At 30.2% G+C, this 22,184-nt stretch overlaps 1 protein-coding gene across 3 annotated transcripts in view; it reads left to right on the forward strand.

Moving 5' to 3' along the window:
* LOC106680391 (carbonic anhydrase 1) overlaps window positions 1-22,184 on the forward strand; it is a 210,213-nt gene that overhangs the window by 153,383 nt on the left and 34,646 nt on the right. The window contains exon 1 of one of the 3 annotated variants that reach the window (XM_014420083.2): window positions 12,896-12,926. The exons of the other annotated variants lie outside the window; for them this stretch is intronic. Coding sequence (XP_014275569.1) covers window positions 12,911-12,926 — 16 coding nt within the window. The 5' untranslated portion in view covers window positions 12,896-12,910. Of the gene's footprint in view, window positions 1-12,895; window positions 12,927-22,184 lie in introns of those variants that run through there. 3 annotated transcript variants of the gene reach the window in all.

A 22,184-nucleotide genomic window follows, 5' to 3' on the forward strand; every position in this document is an offset into this window, starting at 1 on the left:
AAAGTGAGAAAGAAAATTATTTATTTTTTAATAATTAGTAAAATAAAATTAAAGAAGTATAATATAAAGTTATGTACGTCGTAAGGAGTAATAAAACTGACAATAATTTGACGAGTTGAACATAACTGATGAGTTATAGGTCACTAGACCTATATAAGGAAGAATTAATAAGACATTTTAATTTTTGTTTTTATTTATTCTGTTTATTAGAATTTGATTAAAAAAAAAAACATTTCAAACTGAAAACAAAAATTTTTATACCAAGCAAAGGCGTACCCAGGATCAAAACTAGAGAGGGGAGGCAAGCCATGATCGTTCAGGTTGTAAAATTTCAGCACGGAAAAGGCGAATGAAACCAAAATTTTAAAAAATTATATATTACTATAGATAGCAGTGCTTTATTAGTTATTATAATTATTTGCTTGAAAAAAATTTATTAAATTATTAATTTTTTTTCTTCCCCCCCCCGTTGGGTACGCCCATGCCTCTAAGGCTTCTTGGCCCTTGACAGAAACTGTCAGTTACCTGCGCACAATTTCGAAACCATCGAGAGCTATAATTGCACAGTTGCGCCGCCCATTAAGGGGAAAGTGTGGCTGGTCCATGGGCCTTCCCTCACTTCTACCTCTTCGTATACTAAAAACTGCATTTTATTTTTTTTTAATTTTTTTTTTTTATCAGTCGTTTTGAGTATCTGATAGCCGAGGTGGCCCATGGCATCATAGCCATAAGATTTTGAAAATGCATTCTCCAATGCTCGATTTATATTATAAGAATTCTATTTCTGATTATATTAGAGTCCAAAACCTCAAAAATGGGATTTGAGTAATAAAATGTGAGATACCATTGATATCCAGATATGTATTATTTATTGCCTTTCTCATAAAAAAATATTGTTTTTGACTTCCCTCAATCTTGAATAAACCTCTAAGAAAAAGCTATTTTTCCTCATTCAGTACATTTTACGCAAAATAATGTTCATGTTCTACCAACATTAAAGAGCTTTAAATTTTCTGCAAGTTTCATCCATCATTTGTTGGAAAATGCTGAACAACTACTGAGATACGGAGTCAGAAATATTTCCAAAAATTAAAAAAAATAAATAAATAAAATATGACAATTATTTTTACTGCATAACTTTTTTTTTTTTGGATTCAATATTGAAATAACAATTTTCGTGAAAGTGAACAGGAAACTACAAAATAACACCCTGAGTTGAACTTAGTATTCGTGAATGTAAAAACCTCTGGAATGTGAATTTAAAAAAAAAAAAAAAATTAAACTTTATAAATACTTACATTTCAAGAAATAAAATTTGTAAATAGATCATATATTTTATTATAATGATATTCACGAAAGTTTAAGTTATAAATACATAGGATTTTGCTCTTTCGGCCCAGATGTTAACACTTTGACCGCGGGAGCTCCTGTAAAAGAACTTAAAAGAATGATTTTCGAATTTATTTTTTTTAATTTATAAAAGCATTATATAAGGTATTATTTAGCCAAATAAAGTTTAAATACTTGTTCCTTAACCTTGACTGATACATGAATGTTTTGTGTACTTTTTAACTTAATAACTTAGCACGGTCTCTGGAAAATTATTGTATATTACAACATTTTTTTATAATTCTTAAAAACATTTAGACAACGTGAAATAACCCAAAACTATGTAAAGTCAAATTTTTGTTTTTTTCATTTATATCTTGTGATTTAAACGACTCCATCTTGACAAGAGACTTACTTGGAATCCACACACAAGACTGAAACGACAAGAAACTGCTCGTAGATTTCGATTGATACAACACTTACTTGACAAACGCTCTAAACTTCCCATTCACTACAAAAAATTAGTATACACTAAGATAATCAGACCAATTTGGACATATGGAATTGAGCTCTGGGGCTCTACCAAACCATCAAATTCCTCCCGCATCCAATCCTTACAATCCAAAATGCTTGATGCTCCTTATTACGTTACAAATAAACTCATTCACAAAGACCTTAACATCCCATTCGTTGCAGATTTGGCCCAAAACAGATATGCGTCTTTTCATTCCAAACTCCTTAACCATCCTAACCCTTTAATTCTTAATCTTTCTTCCTTAACAATCCCTGATAATCCTCCGAGGCGTCTAAAAAGATGGCCACAGGACCTTCTAATTTAAATTAATGTTTGAAGTACCACCGATGGGGGGTTCCTTTCCAAGATTTTCAAGTGTATATGAAACATACTACATATTTACCTATTGTATTATTTTGTACAGTTGTAAATTACATTAAATAAATAATTTTAAAAAAAAATCTTGTGATTTACAACTTTATTTGAACTAAAATACAACAAATAAATGTGATTAGGATAAGATATAAGATACATAAAGTATTTATGGGAAGATTGGTAGCAGTGTATATTTTTACATTAAAAAGTCTTGGGACCATCTTCTTTTCAGGCGCCTTGGAGGATTATAGAAAGAAAGGTTTGAAATTAGGGGGTTTGCTAAGGTATTCTATGTTTTTGAGGTTTAAAATTAATCGATTCCCAGTATTATTTTATCGAGTGATTGAATACGTCTTTTGAATGGTAATTAGTGGCAGAGAAAGTTTATTTTGGTCTGGTTTAAAAACATCTGCTCCGGGCCATATCCCGAGAGAGGGGCCAGAAGAACGACGTTGAAAAATGACTTATACATTACAAATGTTTTTATTATTTTAGGAGGCCCCCTCCGGACTCACTCAGCCCAAGCAAGCAAAAAGGCCCCTTCAGTATGTTATTCACTACTTGATTTGATATTGTCGAGAGAATGTACGGAAGCTATTGCATTAAATACAACAATGCTAATGGATCCTAGTCACGAATTAGGTCTCGAAATAAACACGGATGAAACTCAATATATGATTAGTTGAATCAACGGTGATGACCTCGGTGATTTAGACATGGGGGAGATCCGTTCGAAGGCCCTAGAGGTATTCTAGTATCAACCTTATACGAATGATACGAAATTCAAGAAGAAATAAATATTTTTTTTTACAGTGAAACTTAAAAAAACTTTATTTAATTGATGGATATTACAATCTGCCACACTGTTGTGGGCAATAGGTATTAGTGATGAATGATCACATTCATACTAAAATAAAATAAAATAAGAATGAAAATAAATAAATAAATAAAAGAAATAAAAAAAAAAGTACATAAAAATAAATAAAATCTCTCTTAAAGTATATACAAACAGAAGAATTAAGAAAATGAACATAATCAAACTATATGTATAAAAAATAAATAAAATAAAATAATCTCTAGTCACATTTACACTCTTATGTACAATATTTACACAATCGACCTGAGGATCCCCAAGCCCACTCTATCCCCCACGTGTAGTGGGTAGAGCAGAGCTCAAAAGATCCCAGCGCATCCCTCTCGCCGCATCACTGGTAGTGAGCCAGTGGAGACTAAGCAAGTGCCCTAAAGAACAGTATGATTAAATGCAAAAATATTTGTTAATTTTCGATCGTGAAATTCCCTATTCACGCCAAAATTATCACTACTAACAGAAATTGTTCGTACAGTAAAGTCTGATTTTGAGGTTTTGGTTGTAGGCGTGAATAGATAATTTTTTTTTTTTTTTCATTTAGAAAATTATCAAATATGATGCAATGTCATTTATCGGTCGCTGCTAAAATAACGCATTAAAATGATAGACATAATTGATATTTATTATTTACAATTTTGACTATTAGAGCGTTGTAGAGGTTACTGAAATTTATAAATTGTATAATTCTTATTGTACTGATATACCTTATAAGCTATATCAGTAGAATATGAATTTAACTCTAGTAATAAAACTAATAATCCAATTAACAATAATAAAATGAACATAAAGTAAGACAAAATTAAATTAAATTAATTATAATAAAAATAACTGAAAGGACTTTGAAGTGAATTATAATCTTATTCAAATACCTTTAGTCAAAAATAAAATATTGTGTGGAGTTATGCAGTTGACTCAACTTCTAACTACTGATAATAATAATAATACTAGTAATATCTATATTTTTATTCAAATAATTAAGGCTAATTAACTCTGCTAATATAGTGTATTGGATATTGATTTTTCCTATAACTCGAAGAACGAGGCAATCTGTCTTTGTAATCTAAAAGCTTTCTCACTGCACAACACAATCCCATTCATGACTTAAGTACATTAGGCAGGGATTTGACGGCCGTGCGGGTTTGGGCGCAGGTTCTAGTGCGCTCGGTTTCAGAACTTTTTGGGTTCGATTCCCACCTGGGGCAGTTAAACGTTAATTTTTCGGCGGTCCCGAAGAATGAATCTTGACACCCCCCACCTAGGTTAATACGCGGTGGCAACCTAGGTAGCCGTCAGGGGTTGGCAAAAAGGACCACTAGGCCCGCTTACCGAATTTGTCAACCCCCCCCGCCTCCCACCAAATACCAGTACCCAGTACCATTAGGTACAATAAGCAGATTTTGACGAAAGACTCTTTCTGCAAAAATAATATCAATAATACTAATATTTAATGTTTAAAAGTTAAGAAAATCCTGAAAAGTACAAAAAAGTTAAAATTATTGTAAACTGAAATATATTTTTTTTTAAATTATTTATTTAATGTAATTTACAACTGTACAAAATAATACAATAGGTAAATATGTAGTATGTTTCATATACACTTGAAAATCTTGGGAAGGAACCACCCATTGGTGGTACTTCAAACATTAATTTAAATTAGAAGGTCCCGTGGCCATCTTCTTTTCAGACACCTCGGAGGATTATCAGGGATTGTTAAGGATGAAAGATTAAGAATTAATGGGTTAGGATGGTTAAGGAGTTTCCAATGAAAAGACGTTTATCTGTTTTGGGTCAAATCTGCAACGAATGGGATGTTAAGGTCTCTGTGAATGAGTTTATTTGTGACGTAAAGGAGCATCAAGGATTTTACGTAGGATTTTGGATTGTAACGATTGGATGCGGGAAGAATTTGATGGTTTGGTGGAGCCCCAGAGCTCAATTCCATACGTCCAAATTGGTCTGATTATCGTAGTGTATACTAATTTTTTGTAGTGAATGGGAAGTTTAGAGCGTTTGTCAAGTAAGTGTTGTAGCAATCGGAATCTACGAACAGTTTCTTGTAGTTTCAGTCTTGTGTGTGGATTACAAGTAAGTCTATTGTCAAGATGGAGTCCTAAGTATCGAATCTGTTCAACAGGCATTAGTGGTGTATTTAGAAAGGATACTGTAGGACAGGAGGGCAGAGGTTTACGACGGAGAGTAAAGGTGATCTGGTGGGATTTGTCAGGATTTATTTTGAAAACTGAAATATAACTGAGCTTAAGTGATTGTGTAAGAGAAGTTTATGTTAATGAGAAAATATATATTTATTTTTTTCTTATATTCTATTTTTGTAAATTACATTTGATTCGATTGAACAACTAGATTCAAAATTTTTCAACATAACTCTTTCTTACAAAAAAAATTGAAACCTTATTAGAAATTGATGATTTATTTAAATTAAGTTAGACCAACCAAGTTGTTTTTAAAAATTTTTAATTTTGAATATCTTTATTTAAAGAAAATTATAATTTTCTAATACTAAATGTTCGATCCAGAAAATAACTGTAAAAGCGACTAATTACTCTTCGTTCTAAATTGGTTTTAAGACTGTTTTGATTTAACTAGCAGTTCCGCATTGTCTAGACTTCTAAAATAGATGATTAAATCAACAATTATTCTGAGAACAATCAAATAGTGCAAAAAAAACGACAATCCCTTTAAAAAGTAAACTCATGATTTTTGTTACTTACGTACCTTTTTTTTTAAAAAAACTAGAAAGACAAATAATTTTTTTTTGTTTAATCTGTATTGGATATCAAGCAGATTATTAATAGTGGTTTGTGGTACTAAAGAAGATCTAAAACAGGAAAAAAAAAAACATCTTAAGTTTAAAAAAAAAAAGTTATTGTCGAGATTATCAAACATTTTCAATGAACTATTTTTACCTAGAAAACTCTTAAAACACTATCCGATAGACGAAGAGTGGAACAGAACCTGTGTCTAGTGTGTAGCAGTCAGAATCGACGTGCAGTTTCCTCTCTTTTTAGTCTTGTATCAGGATTTGAAATTAGTCTTTTGTCCAAATTTAGTTCTAGATAGCGGATATTAAAAATGTAAAATACAATGTCACGCCAAGATACCACTACGCCACCACTACACTCGTGCTCCAACATTCACGCTGAAGATTCGAAATTGAACCTAGACTCATCTGACTTGCCGTACCAAATATGTTGGGGTGGTAAAATTTATGGTGTAAATATTTTACTTCTATTTTATAATGTATGTGATTGTATCAATTTTGATATTGATAAAAAAACTATCTTCCTTTGTAGATCTGGATGTGGTTCAAACATTTTTTCGGCACTATTTAAGGTTTTCTTGGCACAAATGTACCAAGTGAAGGCCAAGTTGAAAATCAATAATAGAACAGTAACTGTCAATCAAGAGAAATTCTTATTTTATTTATAATGTTATCAATATTAAAATTTATTTTAATGTTTATTAATATTGCTGATTATATTATAGATCATCAATAACACTGGCGTTTTATAATTTGAATTTTATTATTCCTTTAGTGCCTAGTGTCAAAATTAGAATAATATATTTATATATATATTTTTTTATTATTTTCAGTATATTGCAATGGAAAATATCAACGCAGAAAAAATTTAAGTGTGTGCTTAGAGAAAAATTATCGTAATAAGATATAGCTTACAAAAGTTGTTTGAATACCTGCTGGTATATTCCGGACAAGCAAGTTCATAAATGATTTCGGAATTTTAAGTATTTAAGAATCAAACATCAATTGTAAGATTTTGGCTTCGTAATTAATTAAGTAAATTAAGATTTTATTTTAATTGTGTGCCTCGAGTGGCACTTTTAGGGTACAGCAAAATTTCACCATAAATAATAACAATATCTTGTAAAAATTTTAACCACGTCATTTCATGAATGCAAGCTTACTATTCATATTTTTTAGTTAATATAGTTGTAAATTATAAAATTAATAATAACCAAGAATTTAGTTCATTGAGATTTTATTTTAATTAAGTTGGAGTTGTACGAGACAAGAGCCTGGAAGTAAAAGGCAGTTATTTCACCCCAATTTTTGATTACATTAATGAAAACTATGTATAATGACTAGTAAAAATTGATGAGTCTGCCAAGTATAGGTAGGGGGAATAAAAAATGGCAGCTGTTTCAAAACCTTAAAAACATTAATTTTTTCATTCGGAGCTCTATACCTTAAAAACTTCCAACAACACTAAAAAATCTAAATGAACATATTTAAAGAAGAGTAAATTTGATGAAATATTTGCCCTAATAGAGCTATTTATGTCCAATAGTTCTCGAGATATAGCCTTTTAAAAAGTAACATTGCTTAAAAAATGAACTGAAAGATCAGTAGTTTGTTAATTTATTTTGAGAAATTTATATCTCAGGAACTATGTGACGTACAGATGTCGATTAGCACTCAAATTAAAGCTAATTTAATATACTATAAAGTAGTTCATGACCTTTACCTTCCTAGAAATAGTAGTTTTCATGATATTTGCTAAAATAAATTGATTTATAGTTGTTCGGACGATAAGTTTGATTTAAGAAAAACTCTATTTCAGAAACCATTGGACGTACAGATGTCTGTTTGCACTCAAATTAAAGCTAGTTAAATCTACTATCAGATAGTAATTAATGTTTATCTTTGTAGGAGTAGTAGTTTTTGACGAAATAAACTCACAAAATGTTAATTTCTAATAGCTCGTATAAAATGTTTGATTTTTGAAAAAAATATATCTCTAGACCCATAAGACGCCCATATGTCTGCCAGCACTCAAAATAAAAGAAATGTAACTTACTATATAGTAGTTTATGACACTTATCTTCGTAGGAGAAGTAGTTTTAATGAAATTCACATATGAATATAAATTTGGCAAATGAAAATTTGTCCAAACAAATATAAATCAATTTATATTAGCAAATTTCATGAAAACTATTACTCCTACGAAGATAAACATCAAAAACTACTTTATAGCTCATTAAACTAGCTTTAATTTGAGTGCTAATAGACATCTGTATGTCAAATGATTTTTGAGATATAGATTTTTCAAAATAAATTCACTTACTACCGATCTTACGGTACGCCCATACAACATTTTTATGAAATGTTAAGTTTTTTTAAAAAGCTATATCTCAAGTACTATTTAACGTAAATAACTCTTTTAGGGCTTATATTTTAGCAAATTTGCTCATCTTTAAATGACGTTCTCTTAGGTTTTCTTGTGTTGTTCCTACTTTTTAAGATATAGAGCTCCGAATGAAAAATTAACTTTTTTTATCGCTTTCAAATAGACGCCATTTTTTATTCCCTCTACCTATACTTGGCAGACTCATCAATTTTGACTAGTAATAATACATAGTTTTCATGAAAGTAATAAAAAATTGGGGTGAAATAACTGCCTTTTTTCTCCTCTTGTGCTCTTGTACTACAGTGGTTTAGCTTTGTGAGGCTCACTGGGGGAGGGGGGAGGAGGAAACTTCTGTTGGCATTTTTAGGGGGCGCCCAATGTAACTATAAATAATATAATAATATCTTGTAAAAATTTGAACCACGTAATTTTATGAATGCACGCTTACTATTCAAATGTTTTAATAAATAAAGTTGTAAATTATAAAAAAGATAATAATAAAGAATTTAGTTCATTAAGATTTTATTTTAATTAAGTTGGAGTTGTATGAGTAGTTCTACTACAAGAGTGTATTATCCAGTGGCTTAGTTTAGTAAGGATCACGGTGGGGGGGAGAAGGAAGTACTGGTACACTTTTAAGGGGGCAGCAAAGTTTTACTTTAAATGATAATATCTTGTAAAAATTTAAATCACGTAATTCTATGAATGCAGGCTTACAGTTACATATTAGATTGTTCATTTTAACCCTAGAATTTCGTGGATCGGTTTATTTAGATTTTTCTCTGCGGTCTGTTGGATCCTAGTTGTTTGGTTTGAACTTTAAACATTTACTGCTTTGTGGTTAGAAAATAAATAAAATTAAATGAATCACCGCAAACTGTGATTACTTTGGTACAATTTTACACTTTGTGTATCATTTTGTACACTAGTATTATAAACTATTTTTAATCCTGATCTAATATATAATCTGTGTATTATTCTAGGTTATTCTTTTTAAATGTTCTAATATTTTAAAAAGAATCTAACATTCTCCCAAAGTTACCGTTTGAAGCCTGGAATCATTATATGAGTAATTTAATTACTCCTTCAATTGCATGTATCAGTTGCATTATAATTACACTTAGATGACCTTTAGATCGTCCAAAACTGTTGAATATGTGATGAATAAAAATTTCACTAAAGTAATTGTAAGAAACAATTACAATTACTGTAGTTGTGTGAAGTAATTGCTATTACAATTACTTCTTAACTCTTTGTAGTTACTATTCCATCTAATTTAGCTCATGTGTGAATTCAGTTTATTTGAACATATTTCCCAAATCCATAACTGTACTTAAACAATTCCTAAGATTCCGTCATTCCATTCCTCAGAACACCCCTCAGCTCGTAGTATCCTCTCTCGTCTTCCTCTTCTTCGACTACGGTTCCTTGGTCTATGGAGGGCTATCTGCAGTACTAGAGTTAAGACTGAAGAGACTCATGAATTGCTTTGTAAGATTTATCTTTGAGTTTCCAAGGCGCTCTCAAATCTCCCGCTGGTATACCGAGTTGAAGCGGCTCTATCCAACTTCCCGAAGGCAATACCTGCTTGGTGTTTTCCTATTCCAAGTTCTTACAATAAAAAAACCTGCCTATATCCTTGATCTCACTCTTCATTCATCGATCCAATCATTAAACACTAGATCCCATCCGATTAATCTATATATGACCAGCTATAGAACACCCTTCTTCAACAAATCCTTCGTCATACGTGCAACCTACTTCTGGAATTCACTCCCCATCTCCATTCGCCAGTCCTCATCCATTCTTTCCTTTAAACAACACCCATTCCTGCACTTATTGCATAATCAAACCTCCGCATCTTTATAAACAATATAATTAAGCATATATTGATTAACATTATAGTCAACAGTAGTTAAGCCAAGATCTCAATGTAATTTCATTTTGCTTAGTGGAAACCTTTAAATGCTTGCCAGACAAAATCATAATGTATGAACCATGTATTTATTATATGTCCCAGAATAAAATTATTTTTTCATTTAATTTCTTAGGAATGAAATTTTTTAAATTTTAAATAAATCGATACGACTTTATATTTATTTTCAGCATCTTCGATTGCATATAAATAGTTTTATATAAAGTATGTAAATAAATCTATACACCAATGGTATCAGATTTTGGAGCAATTGTAAAATTATTTTTTCTGTTGTGTTAAGTATTTGTAATTATAATTACAATCAATTGTAATTTTATTATAATTTCTTGAAATTATATGGAAAAATAAAAAATTACATAAGAATGTATTAAAATTACTTTGGCTCTGCTTGTTACAATTACAGTTACAGAATTACAATTACAGTAGTTCATCAAGTAATTACAATGACATTTATTTGTGAATGTCATCGTATTTCTGCAATCCCAAATTACAGTAATTGTTATTGTAATTACTTTTTGCCCAACTCTGCCCGTTGACTAGATAATTTTATAGTTTTTTTTTCTATATATCAATAATAAAATAGACGGGTTTTGTTCCAATATTAAAATCTAGGTTATTTTTTAACTGTAATATATACTATTCAATTTACTTAAGTTTAACTTAATACATTTTAAAATATTTATTATGCATTTATGTTTTTTGTTTTTTTTTACAAGGTACCGTAACTTTTTACCGTGGAGCTCACCGAATACCCTAACTATCTCTAGATATAGATATATTCATAATTCACATTTACAAATGTACCCAGATGTTTTAAATCTTGATTTGATTCAATCATTGTAGGATACTGTGGGTTCGGCATGTTTTGTTTCTTTAGAGACCATTAATCAATGATACAATCTTGCTATCATGCTATCATTAAAGTCCCTGCAAGGAACTGATTTCAAGCATGTAGAGTCACTTGAAGTTTCCTCATCCATATCCTACTTAAAGATTGCGATGGTAAGGATTCAAGAATGGGGGCGAGAGAGTTCCTAAATAGGACTGTAAAATAACTTTAGTTTTAAGGACGTTCAACAGTTTGGTCATCAATGTCCGTTGGTTGTTGGTTTTGGTAAAGGTATAGTTGTTCCAGAGAGTCCCTTCAGCATACTTTTTGTTTTTTTTAACTGTGTACTTGTATACTTAAAATATATATTATAAAATAGTATAAAATATATACTTAAAATAGCATACAATTACGTGGACAGCTTGCTTCTGTTTTTTAGCATCAATACAGTTATTGCCATCTGTAAACTTATTAAATACTTTTTATTTATTGATAGATATTACAATCTATAGGCAATAGGTAATAGTGATGAATGATCACATTTATAATAAAATAAAATAAAATAAGAATAAAAATAAATAAATGAAAAAGAAAACATAAATCTCTCTTAAAATATATACAAACAGAAGGATAAACAAAATGAACATAATCAAACTATGTGTATGAAAAAACATAAATAAATAAAATAGCATAATGATAAAAAAATACAATCTCAAGTCACATTTACACTGTTATATACAATATTTACACAAACGACCTGAGGATCCCTGAGCCCACTCCATCCATTCAAAACTGAGACTCCCAATGTTCCTAAATTTATCAGTAATTATATACATTATTGATGTGATACGACTTAAAATTTAAAGAATTTCTTCCAAAATATTCGGAGCGTTTTGACAGGGAAACTATCGAGAAATTTCAAACATAACAAATGTTCGTTTAAAAACTTACGAAAATAACACTTGTTCACAATAGTACAATCGTATCCTTCTGTATATCGTAAATTTAAATCATATGACTACCTTTGTGCTGTTATGTTCTTATCGTGTTAATTTTGAGGAAATATTTCTTTGTTTAATGTTATGAAATTCGACAAAATAATTATTCTACTTCGATTTTCAAATCTAGTATATTTTGAAAGTAATGTGCAATGTTGAGAAAACATGTTTATGTTCTCTATATCTTGAAATTAATGCTGTTTTATCAGCACATGTTGTTGCATAACTGAACACAAATATTAAAGGTAATGAAGTATCAAAAAAGTATCCGTCTGAGAAACTTCTTAAAAACATTTCCATTATCATGCAAATTAAGAATCAAAAGAGTTCATAAATATTCCAATGGCAGAAGAATGTTTTGTAGGAGAAGGGCAAAATTGTGAATTTCATAATGAAATATTAGTTTTGGTACAAGTTATGTATGTTTCTTGATGAAAAAAAATCAAGACGAGACCCCTCTGAAAAAAAGTTATACTTTATCATAATTTATATAATGAAGCTATAATTGTCTCTTGCGGAACTCCTACCAAAATAGCTAATAAGAGTTTAATAACATTTCCGATCATCACTCAGTATATTTCGATTTGGACGTTTTCAATTAAGTATTATAGGTAGCTAATAAACCATTTTATATCAGTAGCTTAGAATAAAAAGATGGAAAATCACTAAAATATCAAAGATGAAAAAGTTTAGTAACAGCTATACTAATGATTATATTGTATATTGTTGCTTCCTTACTTTGTGTTTATAATTTGAAATACCCTATATGATTAAATAGAGTTTGGTATTACTACATTGTTTAGTATTAATATTTTATATTATTTGTCATTAACTGTTGTTTTGTTTTTTCAGGTAAGTGGTAGATCTTCAATATGATATACAATTCAGTTTAAATGTCACATATACGAGGTAAGCTTTATAGTTTTCCATTCTAAGCAAAAATAAACCTGTTCTTTCGTTTCAGAAGGTTTTGATACACAATAAAAGAAATCTGTTCCAAACAAATAATTTAAACAAATAGAGACTGTTTATGAATTATTTCCAATTTGGTGAAAATATTCTGTGAAAATTGTAAAAATATGGTGCCATAGAAGTGGATTAATTTTGGTCCTTAAAGGATAAGATTCCTTTTACATTAAAAGTTTCTCGTTATTGAACGTGGCACACTAGTAGTAATGAAAGTTGCAAAAGGGATGGGAGAGAGATTTTCTTTTCCTCCTGTTATTCTCTGTTAAGCAACATGAAACTGTCATTGCTGTATTGTTGTTTCCTTAAGTATGCATGTGAGTGACCATAAAGTTGGTTAAATTCTATTGGTGACTAAGAAACAAATATCTGGTTAAATTAATAATCTCCTTCTTTGTCAGAATTCCCGAAAATGTGACTATCGATAACGTTTTTCGCGAAATAGGGGTTACATTGCTCCTGTAAACCTGTTCTGATTCATGGTCGCAAGTCTACAAACTTTTTTTTAGACTGATTGGTTTTAATTTTCAATATCCTTTCAATACAATAAGATTTTATGTCTGCAAAAATAATTTCAAATCAGTTTAAAAAAATATATCCATTATTTGGATTTATTTTGGTCTAGATTCAATGGAATAATTTTTTTGTTTATATTGTTAATTATTTTAATCTAGTTTTATTTCAAGATACAACTTATAACTACTTTGAAAAAAGTAATATTGGTCTATTTCATAAAATTTTAGAATTTTTTTTTTTAATTTTACTCTTATATATTGTTAGTTGTTCATTTTTTCAATCAATACAGCCTTAAATTGTACCAGGTATTGATACCCAAGATTTTGTTAGTGATTTTAGATAGGGGTGCAAAGCCCCACTATTTACACCTAAAGCGTTTTCTTCACTTAATGGAGAAAAAAAATCTAGTGCAATCACAGTGTAAATTAGTGGTTTTTCCATGTACTTTCAAGGAAACTGAGATCTAACTTTCAGATTTTTCTGACTCCTGTGATAAAAAAATTCAGAATATCAAAACAAAACTAAAAAACAACGTGCAAAGTAACCGATATTGATGTTACCATAAGAAATATCTTTAAATTTCTAATCCCAAAGCTCTAAAACGTCCGTTCTCAGGGGAGGATGTAGGCATTACAGATTATGACGTAGAGCCCTCCTTCCTGTAGGCTATAAGATAATGACTGATATCCTACATCAAGATACTAGATTGAGTACTCCATTTTTTAATTTCGAAATTGCATTCGGTTCCGTAAGGAAACCTACCTATGAAAAATGGTTCATCTCGGCGTACCTAAGAAATTAATAAGATTAACTAGAATATGCTATAACAAAGAGGACTGATAAAACAAAAGCTTTTATATTTCATCTGGTTCAAGAGAAAGAATCCTGATTTTGAAGATAACATTACAAGAATCTGGAAGATTGCATATTGGAATGATATAAACATTTCTCGTATATGCTAACAATTTGAAAGGTTTTTTTTTTTGTTTTATGCGACCATTAAAAGCATTATCATTTTTCTTATTGGACATTAAGTTTATTATTAGAGTTACGATCAACCACACAAAATCTCCTAACCTCCGTTTATTATTTTAATTTTCAATTTTTTTTTCGGCTAAGACTCCCATTACCAAACCATGGTTGGGTCAAAATTTTCAATGAAAAAATTTAACGCCCCTGGCCATATTCGTACCGACACCGCCAGCAGATCTCTGGTCTCACATCGATCAGGCTGCGCCTAACCACCTGAGCTACGGATAGCCCATTTTAATTGTTCTTTGAATTAGAAAAGAATCGAATTTTCAAATCAATTCTAAACTATTTTTGAGTAATGATAAGAGTTAGTTGACCGTGGATGAATTATATGAGAAGATGGTTGGAGGTGCGGTCAAAATATAGCACACATAAGTTGAAATAACTTATTTAATCGTGCAAACGTTTCGGCCTGAATTTCTAGCCTTCTTCAGGGCTAAGAACGAAGAACAAGATAACAACCAATGAATACGAAAAAGAAAATATAAACAGAATGACATAAAATAAATAATTGTACAGAATGAAATTAATAAAATAAAAGTGGTGAAAAGAGTGGAAAATAAAATGCATATGAAGGTAATTGGACAAGTAAGTAAAAATAACATAATTAGGGAAATAAAATAAAAATTTGAAGTTTATTAATAATTTAAAAATTAAAATTATGGAAAGAAAAATAAAATTGAGAGAAAGAAAATATATGTAACTATAATATTAGATAAAGAAACAAAATATGAAGTTAAGTTAGACAAAATAAGTGAATAGAAAAAAAAAACATTAAAATAATAATATATGGTGAACATAACTAATGATGTGGGTAAGGAAAATTAAGATAATAATTGAGGAGAGGGGGGGGGGGTTAAATAAACATAGGGGGAAAAAAGAGAATAAAACATTTTTTTTTTTTAAATAATTTATTTATTGTTATTTACAACTGTATACACATATATACAACAAGTAAACTTGCTGTAGGTGACATACTGACATGATAAAAACATGTGGAGAATCTACCCACTGACAGAACTCCAATAACGTTTCTAGAGGAGAAGATCTCGAGCCCTCTTCTTTTCAGACGCCTAGGAGGATTATTAGGCAATGAAGGAGAAGCCAGATTAGAAACAAGTGGATTTGGGTGGTTGAGAAGTTTATTATGGGAGGAACGGTATCTGGTTCTGGCCAAATCGGCAACATATGGAGCATTGAGGTCCTGATGGATGACTTGATTTGTGACAAAGCAAGGAGCATTAAGGATTTTACGAAGGATTTTGGACTGTAAGGATTGGATTCTGGAGGAATTTGATGGTTTAGTGGAGCCCCAAAGCTCAACTCCGTATGTCCAGATAGGCCTTATAATAGTCATGTAGATCAGTCTTTTGTAATGGATTGGCAATTTAGACCGTTTGTCCAGTAAATGTTGCAATAGTCGGAATCTACGAGCAGTTTCTTGTCTTTTTAGTCTTGTATGAGGATTCCATGTCAGTCGAGATGTAGTCTTAAGTAACGTATCTGTTCGACAGGAATAAGAAGGGTATTATTAAAGGATATTGTAGGGGAAGAAGTCATGAATAAAACATAAAACGAACCTGTTAGCTTGAAATCTTACCGCAGAGTGGCTTCTGCGCCGCGAACGGCCAGACTCAGAATTAAAAAATACATTACGAAGATGACGAGGTATTATTTTTGAGTACATTAAACTGTATCTCACTTCTGATTATTATTGCTTATAGAATTATGAGAGTACATTTACACCATATTTACGTAAATATAAGTAAATCAAATAATATCAAAATAATAAATTGAAGAAACAAAATCTAACTCAAAGGTAAAAAAGGAAAAATTATTTTTAAAACATCTTCAACGCATTCTTACCCGTGTAGAATATTTACATTCAGCTTAACAAACTCCGAACCTGTCTTGTCCCTCGACTTGTGGAGGATAAATCAGGACTACAGGTGATCCCAACGGTTTTTTCTCCTTTGCATCCCTGGTATTAAAAGTGAGAAGAGATACAGAAAATACTGAGATTTAAAAGGTCAACTCCATTTCTTTGCATTTCAGGTACGGAGGTTCAAGTTCAGTCATGACTTACGTTTTTTAATTGGGCCAAAATAAAAAATGCTATCTCTTTCCTTTCTCTGTAGTACTTTCTATTTTTGTTCTCGAAGAGAGGAAAATTACGCACTGGAATAGGCTTGTCTAATCAGCAATGGATTGACCGGTCCAAGTTGCAGATGGGAAGATTCCCTTAGCCCTAGCTTATCAGACTCATTATTATTATATTAATGCAACTACATAAAAATTTAAATAACATATAAACTTCAAAATCAACTTAGTAAACATTACTCCTGTTTTTAAACTCTGTTAAATAATGTGAATATTCAAGTCGATTTTAGATTTTAATTATTTTGCATACAAAAAAAAAAAAAGAGTAAAATAAATTATGCATACTGTTTAGGAGAAGGTATTGAGAACTGACGTGGCACTGAAATTCCCCTAAGAGTCGTGTACCTGAATAATTTATGACCTATTACCTTCTTTGTTTTGCTCTTGAGGAAAATAATCTAAAACATAATGGACTCCCCTTTATGACATTTGATCACTTCTTTTCCATAACGCGTTTTAATTTCTTCATTGAGAAATTTTTTTTTTATAAATTTAACAATTGCTAAACGGATGCAGAATCGAACTATCAATATATTGCTTCAGAATGAACAAAAAAAATATGACAATAAAATTTAATTTAAAAAAAAAATACGTATAACTAAATTTGTGTAATGTATCTCTGAGTACAAATTTTCTATCATTTACATATTTATTAATATTCTACAAATTTATTTTTGTGTTCAAAACATGTTCTATGTTGTGATTTTCTTATTTTTTCTTGTTCTTTTCTCATTTTAATGTTTTTTATGTGAATTAATTCATATATAATCTATACACTTTCTTGAGACTGGTTAATATTGTTTAAATGAGTAAATGTTATCCTATTTTAGTCTCAAAACATTTTTTATTCCTTTATAAGTCCGACGTTTCGGCCAATTCTACCATCCTCAAGGACAATCAATCACAAACAGCTTTTATTATACATATGATCTTTAACAATATTATTAATAAATTATCATACCTTAATACAATTTTAGAACCACATCATTTAAAAAACAACTTTTTATTCTTATATTATGTAAAATTACCTAATTAGTCAATTATTCACATTATATTAAAAATTAAAAATTTTTATCTCAGGGCACACCTTCTTTGTTATAATTTATCACAATTATATTTGTATTTAATAATCATAATAATATTCTCTACACTCGGTTCAAGCATTTAATTTATTTATTACAACTATATATTGGTTAAATTTCCTCTTTCTATATCAAAGTTAATTATAATTTAAACATTAAATTATTTCTTAAATTCACATAATGTATTTTTATCATCAAAAATATATTCAGTACAACTCAAACATATATTATATTACTCTGCAAGGGATATGAGGACTTTCTACTATAAACATAATTCGGTTTTATTCTCATCTTGCATAGTAATTAATTAAAATCTTGAATTAAGTCTCATAAGTTTTTTTGAACATAATTTTATTATAAGTAAAATAAAAACAAGATTATACGAACTATTAAAATATATCGTAAAAGATTAACAAAAGTAATAAAAATTATTAAAATTTAAATGTTATGTTATACCACAAACAATTATGAATGGTTTCTGGTTCTGGTGGGGGAACTAGTCGAGCAATAGATTTTTGCCGGTACTTGGAGGTTGCCGTCAGAGTGGTTTTGTAAAGATTCATTTCATGGTCCATTATGAAATAGATAATAACCGAATCTGAAGGAAATCGAACCCAAACCTCTTCGAAATTTTGAACCCTCTCCCTAAACCTCTCGGTAGTGACGGCCTTTCATTACTGGATGTGTAAGTCAAAATGTTTCTAAATATAACATTAATTATTAAATTTGAAGATTTATAGTTAACCGCATGTAATAGAGTGTAGGAAGACACCCGGACTATCTTCACCATGGCTGACTGCCACTTATCAGTCTTGCAGAGTCGGACGAAACGTTGGTAACCAATATATGGTTTATTTCTTACTATTTTGTCCACCTAGACCATCACTATTTTCCTACAATTAATTATTCATGATTACACTTTGTAATGTATTAGTCATATATGTTCTTAATTTAAATTTTATTTAGTTATTAAATGGAGTACCGTGAGAAATTTCACATCCGGAATATTCTACCATGAAACAGAAATTCAACTTAAAATAACAACTCATTTCAATTTTAAATTGATTCATTTTAAAGTATTATTTTCTAAAATAATAAGTAAGATTGTTTTAGGAAAATACTTTCATGGCTCGCCTACCAGGACAAAACTAATTAATAAGCTTTCACTTTTCGGCAGGCAGTCATTTTAATGATAAATTGTATCATAAAAAAAATTATATTTTTATTTTTATGACCTCCTTTCTGGTCATTTTTGACATACGGGGAGAGAGGGTACTGGTCACGAGACAGTTAAAGTTGGCGCTTTAGCTCGATCTCCTTCAAGCTGGTGATTTTTTCAAGAACATGTTCAACCGCCAGGTTTTTCCACCAATTTTATCCACTTTGTAAAGACTTGGAGTGCTCTAGGAGGATCCGAACCCACAGAATATAGATACAGGAAAAATAATTATTTGTCACTGCAGGATTCCAACCTGGTCAGAGTTAGATGCACAGTGCCTTCCTCACAGGGCTACCCCACTCCGTATTATTAAATACAAACCATAATTGGTCAGTTGTCACATTCTATTTTTTATATTTATACCTACTGCAGACTCAATATAGCACAGGAGACATCATTAACTTAGCGTTGCTGAAGAACTTGGGAAAATCTCAATTCAACCAAATGATCAAGCACATTCCGACACATTAAAGTTGAAATCAAACTTAAGAAAGAATTCAGGTTTTTTTTTCTTTGGTCCAAGAAAGCTACACAAGATTTAAACAGCCTTGCCCAGTATACATGAGTAAATACTTTTTTACTGATTTATCCATTTTTTATCCGATGTTTATACCACATTTTACATATCACAGCTTTGAATGCCACTTGAACTCTGACAAAAAAAAAAATTTTGGTTAATTTTTAATGGCCGTGTTCTAAAGATATTACCGTAGACACGAGTTCCATCCTCTTCTATGGTCTCTCTAGACTGTCCTTTAGAATAAGCTAGTACAAAAAGTAATTACTGTCTACAGTACAGTAAAATTAAGAAATTATTCAAATACAATATAAAATAATTTTATTTTTTGTCAGATGTGTCACTATTTATTTCGTTGAAAATTTTATGATCACTGTCAATGATGTTATGGCCACATTACTGGTACAATATCGAATTTGGAACGTAATAGTTGTTCAAACTGGTTGCGAGTTCTTAATACATGGATGCAAATCCAGGATAGGAAGCAACAATAAACGTAATACTCATTTAATTAGATTATCAGTAGTACAATAGTGTGAAAAATGGTTTCAATAGCTTAGAAATTGAACAAATTTCCAGATTTATAGGTTTAAAAAGTTTCTAAGGTTTATATATATATACTTCAACATTTTCGGGACAGTGCAATGATCTCCACAACGGCGTCATGATCCCCTGCAAATTCTTTTATGCCTAAACATTGTCCGTCATTATTCATTCTGGTCAGATCCCGGCGTCGAGTGCCGTTTGCGATTCACAGAGCATAAGAAGCTTGCCATTGAATTGGGACCCCATCCGTTTCCTGCAATGACATAAAATAAATTATTTATTCTGCGATCTTCCCATATACGGGGAGAGGAAGGAAGGAAAGGGTCTTATTTGAAAGAAGAAATATAAGTAAGAGCAGATCAGTTTTTTTTCTTTTTAATTGAAAAATCGCATGCATGTAAATGTTTTTTTTATACGAAGAGAAGATAGTTGAGGGGTGTGGTCAAAATAAAAAAAAAACTGTAACATGTTTTTAAATTCGGAGTCTGGCCGTTCGCGGTGCAGAAGCCACTTGGCGGTAAGATTTCAAGCTAAGATTTTCGTTTTATGTTTTATTCTTTAAATCTTTATTTTACCCCCCCCCCCTCTTCTTTTCTCATTTTTACTTACCCACGTTATTATTTATGTTCACCATATATTATTATTGTTGTTTTCAATTTTTTTTTTTCCATTCATTTCTTTTGTTAAACTTTACTTATATTTTGCATCTTTATCTAATATTATGATTAAATATTTCATTTGTTACATATATTTTTTTTCTCGCAATTTTATTTTTCTTTCCATAATTTTAATGTTTAAATTATTAATAATCTAATATATTCATATTTCTTTGCATTTTATAACTTCATTTTTATATTATTTCCTTAATTATGTATACTATGTATACATTTTATTTTCCATTCTGTACAATTATTTACTTTATATCATTCTGTTTATATTTTATTTTTCATTTTTTGTACTCATTGGCTGTTACCTTGTGCTCATGATTGTAAATGTTCTTTATGCTTTGTTTTGAAGTGGATTAGACACTAACATACTTAAAGTTATCAACCTCAAACCATATTGTTCCTCTGAAATACTGAAGATTAATAAATACTAATCAATAAATTGAACTCTACTTTCACAAAATAATAATCAGATCTTATGTAGTAATGAAGCAATTCTTTTATTACATCCAAAAGCTTAATTTTTATTTTTATTAAATCTAAATACATTTTAAGGCTTCTTGCCATAGTAATGCGTTAATGTACCTGAATATGTGGAGGTCTCCTTGCAGTTTCTAAAGCTATTAGTTTCTAAAGCTATAAAACTATGAGGTTAAAATTAAAAAAGGCTGGGTCATTTAATCAGGATGGGAGAGAAACTTGGGCCTAAATGAATATTTTTTTTATTTATTTAATGTTATTTACATTTATACAAAATAATAAATACAATAAGTAAATATGTGGAACGTTTCATTTACACTCGAAAATCTTGGGATTTTAAATTAGAAGGTCCCGTGGCCATTTTCTTTTCAGACACATCGGAGGATTATCAGGGATTGTTAAGGATGAGAGATTAAGACTAATGGGTTAGGATGGTTAAGGAGTTTGGAATGAAAAGACGCATATCTGTTTTGGGCCAAATCTGCAACGATTGGGATGTTAAGGTCTTTGTGGATGAGTTTATTTGCAACGTAATAGTAGCATCAAGGATTAAATGAATTTTAAAATAGTGAAATATTAAAAATTTATAGAGAAACCTCATAAAAGAACATTAGATAGTAGGCATGTTTGAAACCACAGAATAAGAAATGAAAGAGAATGGAGAAACGGAAGACAAAAGAAAAAAATGATAAAATATTCATTTTTTTTAAATATATAATGTAAAACAAATAAAAAATATCAAGACATGCTTATTGACAACTTTATTTTAATTACTTCGGTAGATTTCTTACAGACACCCACATTCCTTATGAGTCCTGGTTCTAAATAATGGCTTTTAAAAGCCCTTACTAACACTAATACAATCCAAATTAAATTTACAGGGCCCCCTTTAATCCCCAGGTTCCGATATATGCACGCTTTTTCCTTTTGTTGTTTGTTTGTTGTTTGTTAGTTTTGAAAGGGCGTTTAACAGCCTGGTCATCA

The sequence above is a fragment of the Halyomorpha halys genome, unplaced genomic scaffold (assembly GCF_000696795.3).
Source record: "Halyomorpha halys isolate HHAL.00 unplaced genomic scaffold, Hhal_1.1 Scaffold258.1, whole genome shotgun sequence".
NCBI classification, from domain to species: Eukaryota; Metazoa; Arthropoda; class Insecta; order Hemiptera; family Pentatomidae; genus Halyomorpha; species Halyomorpha halys.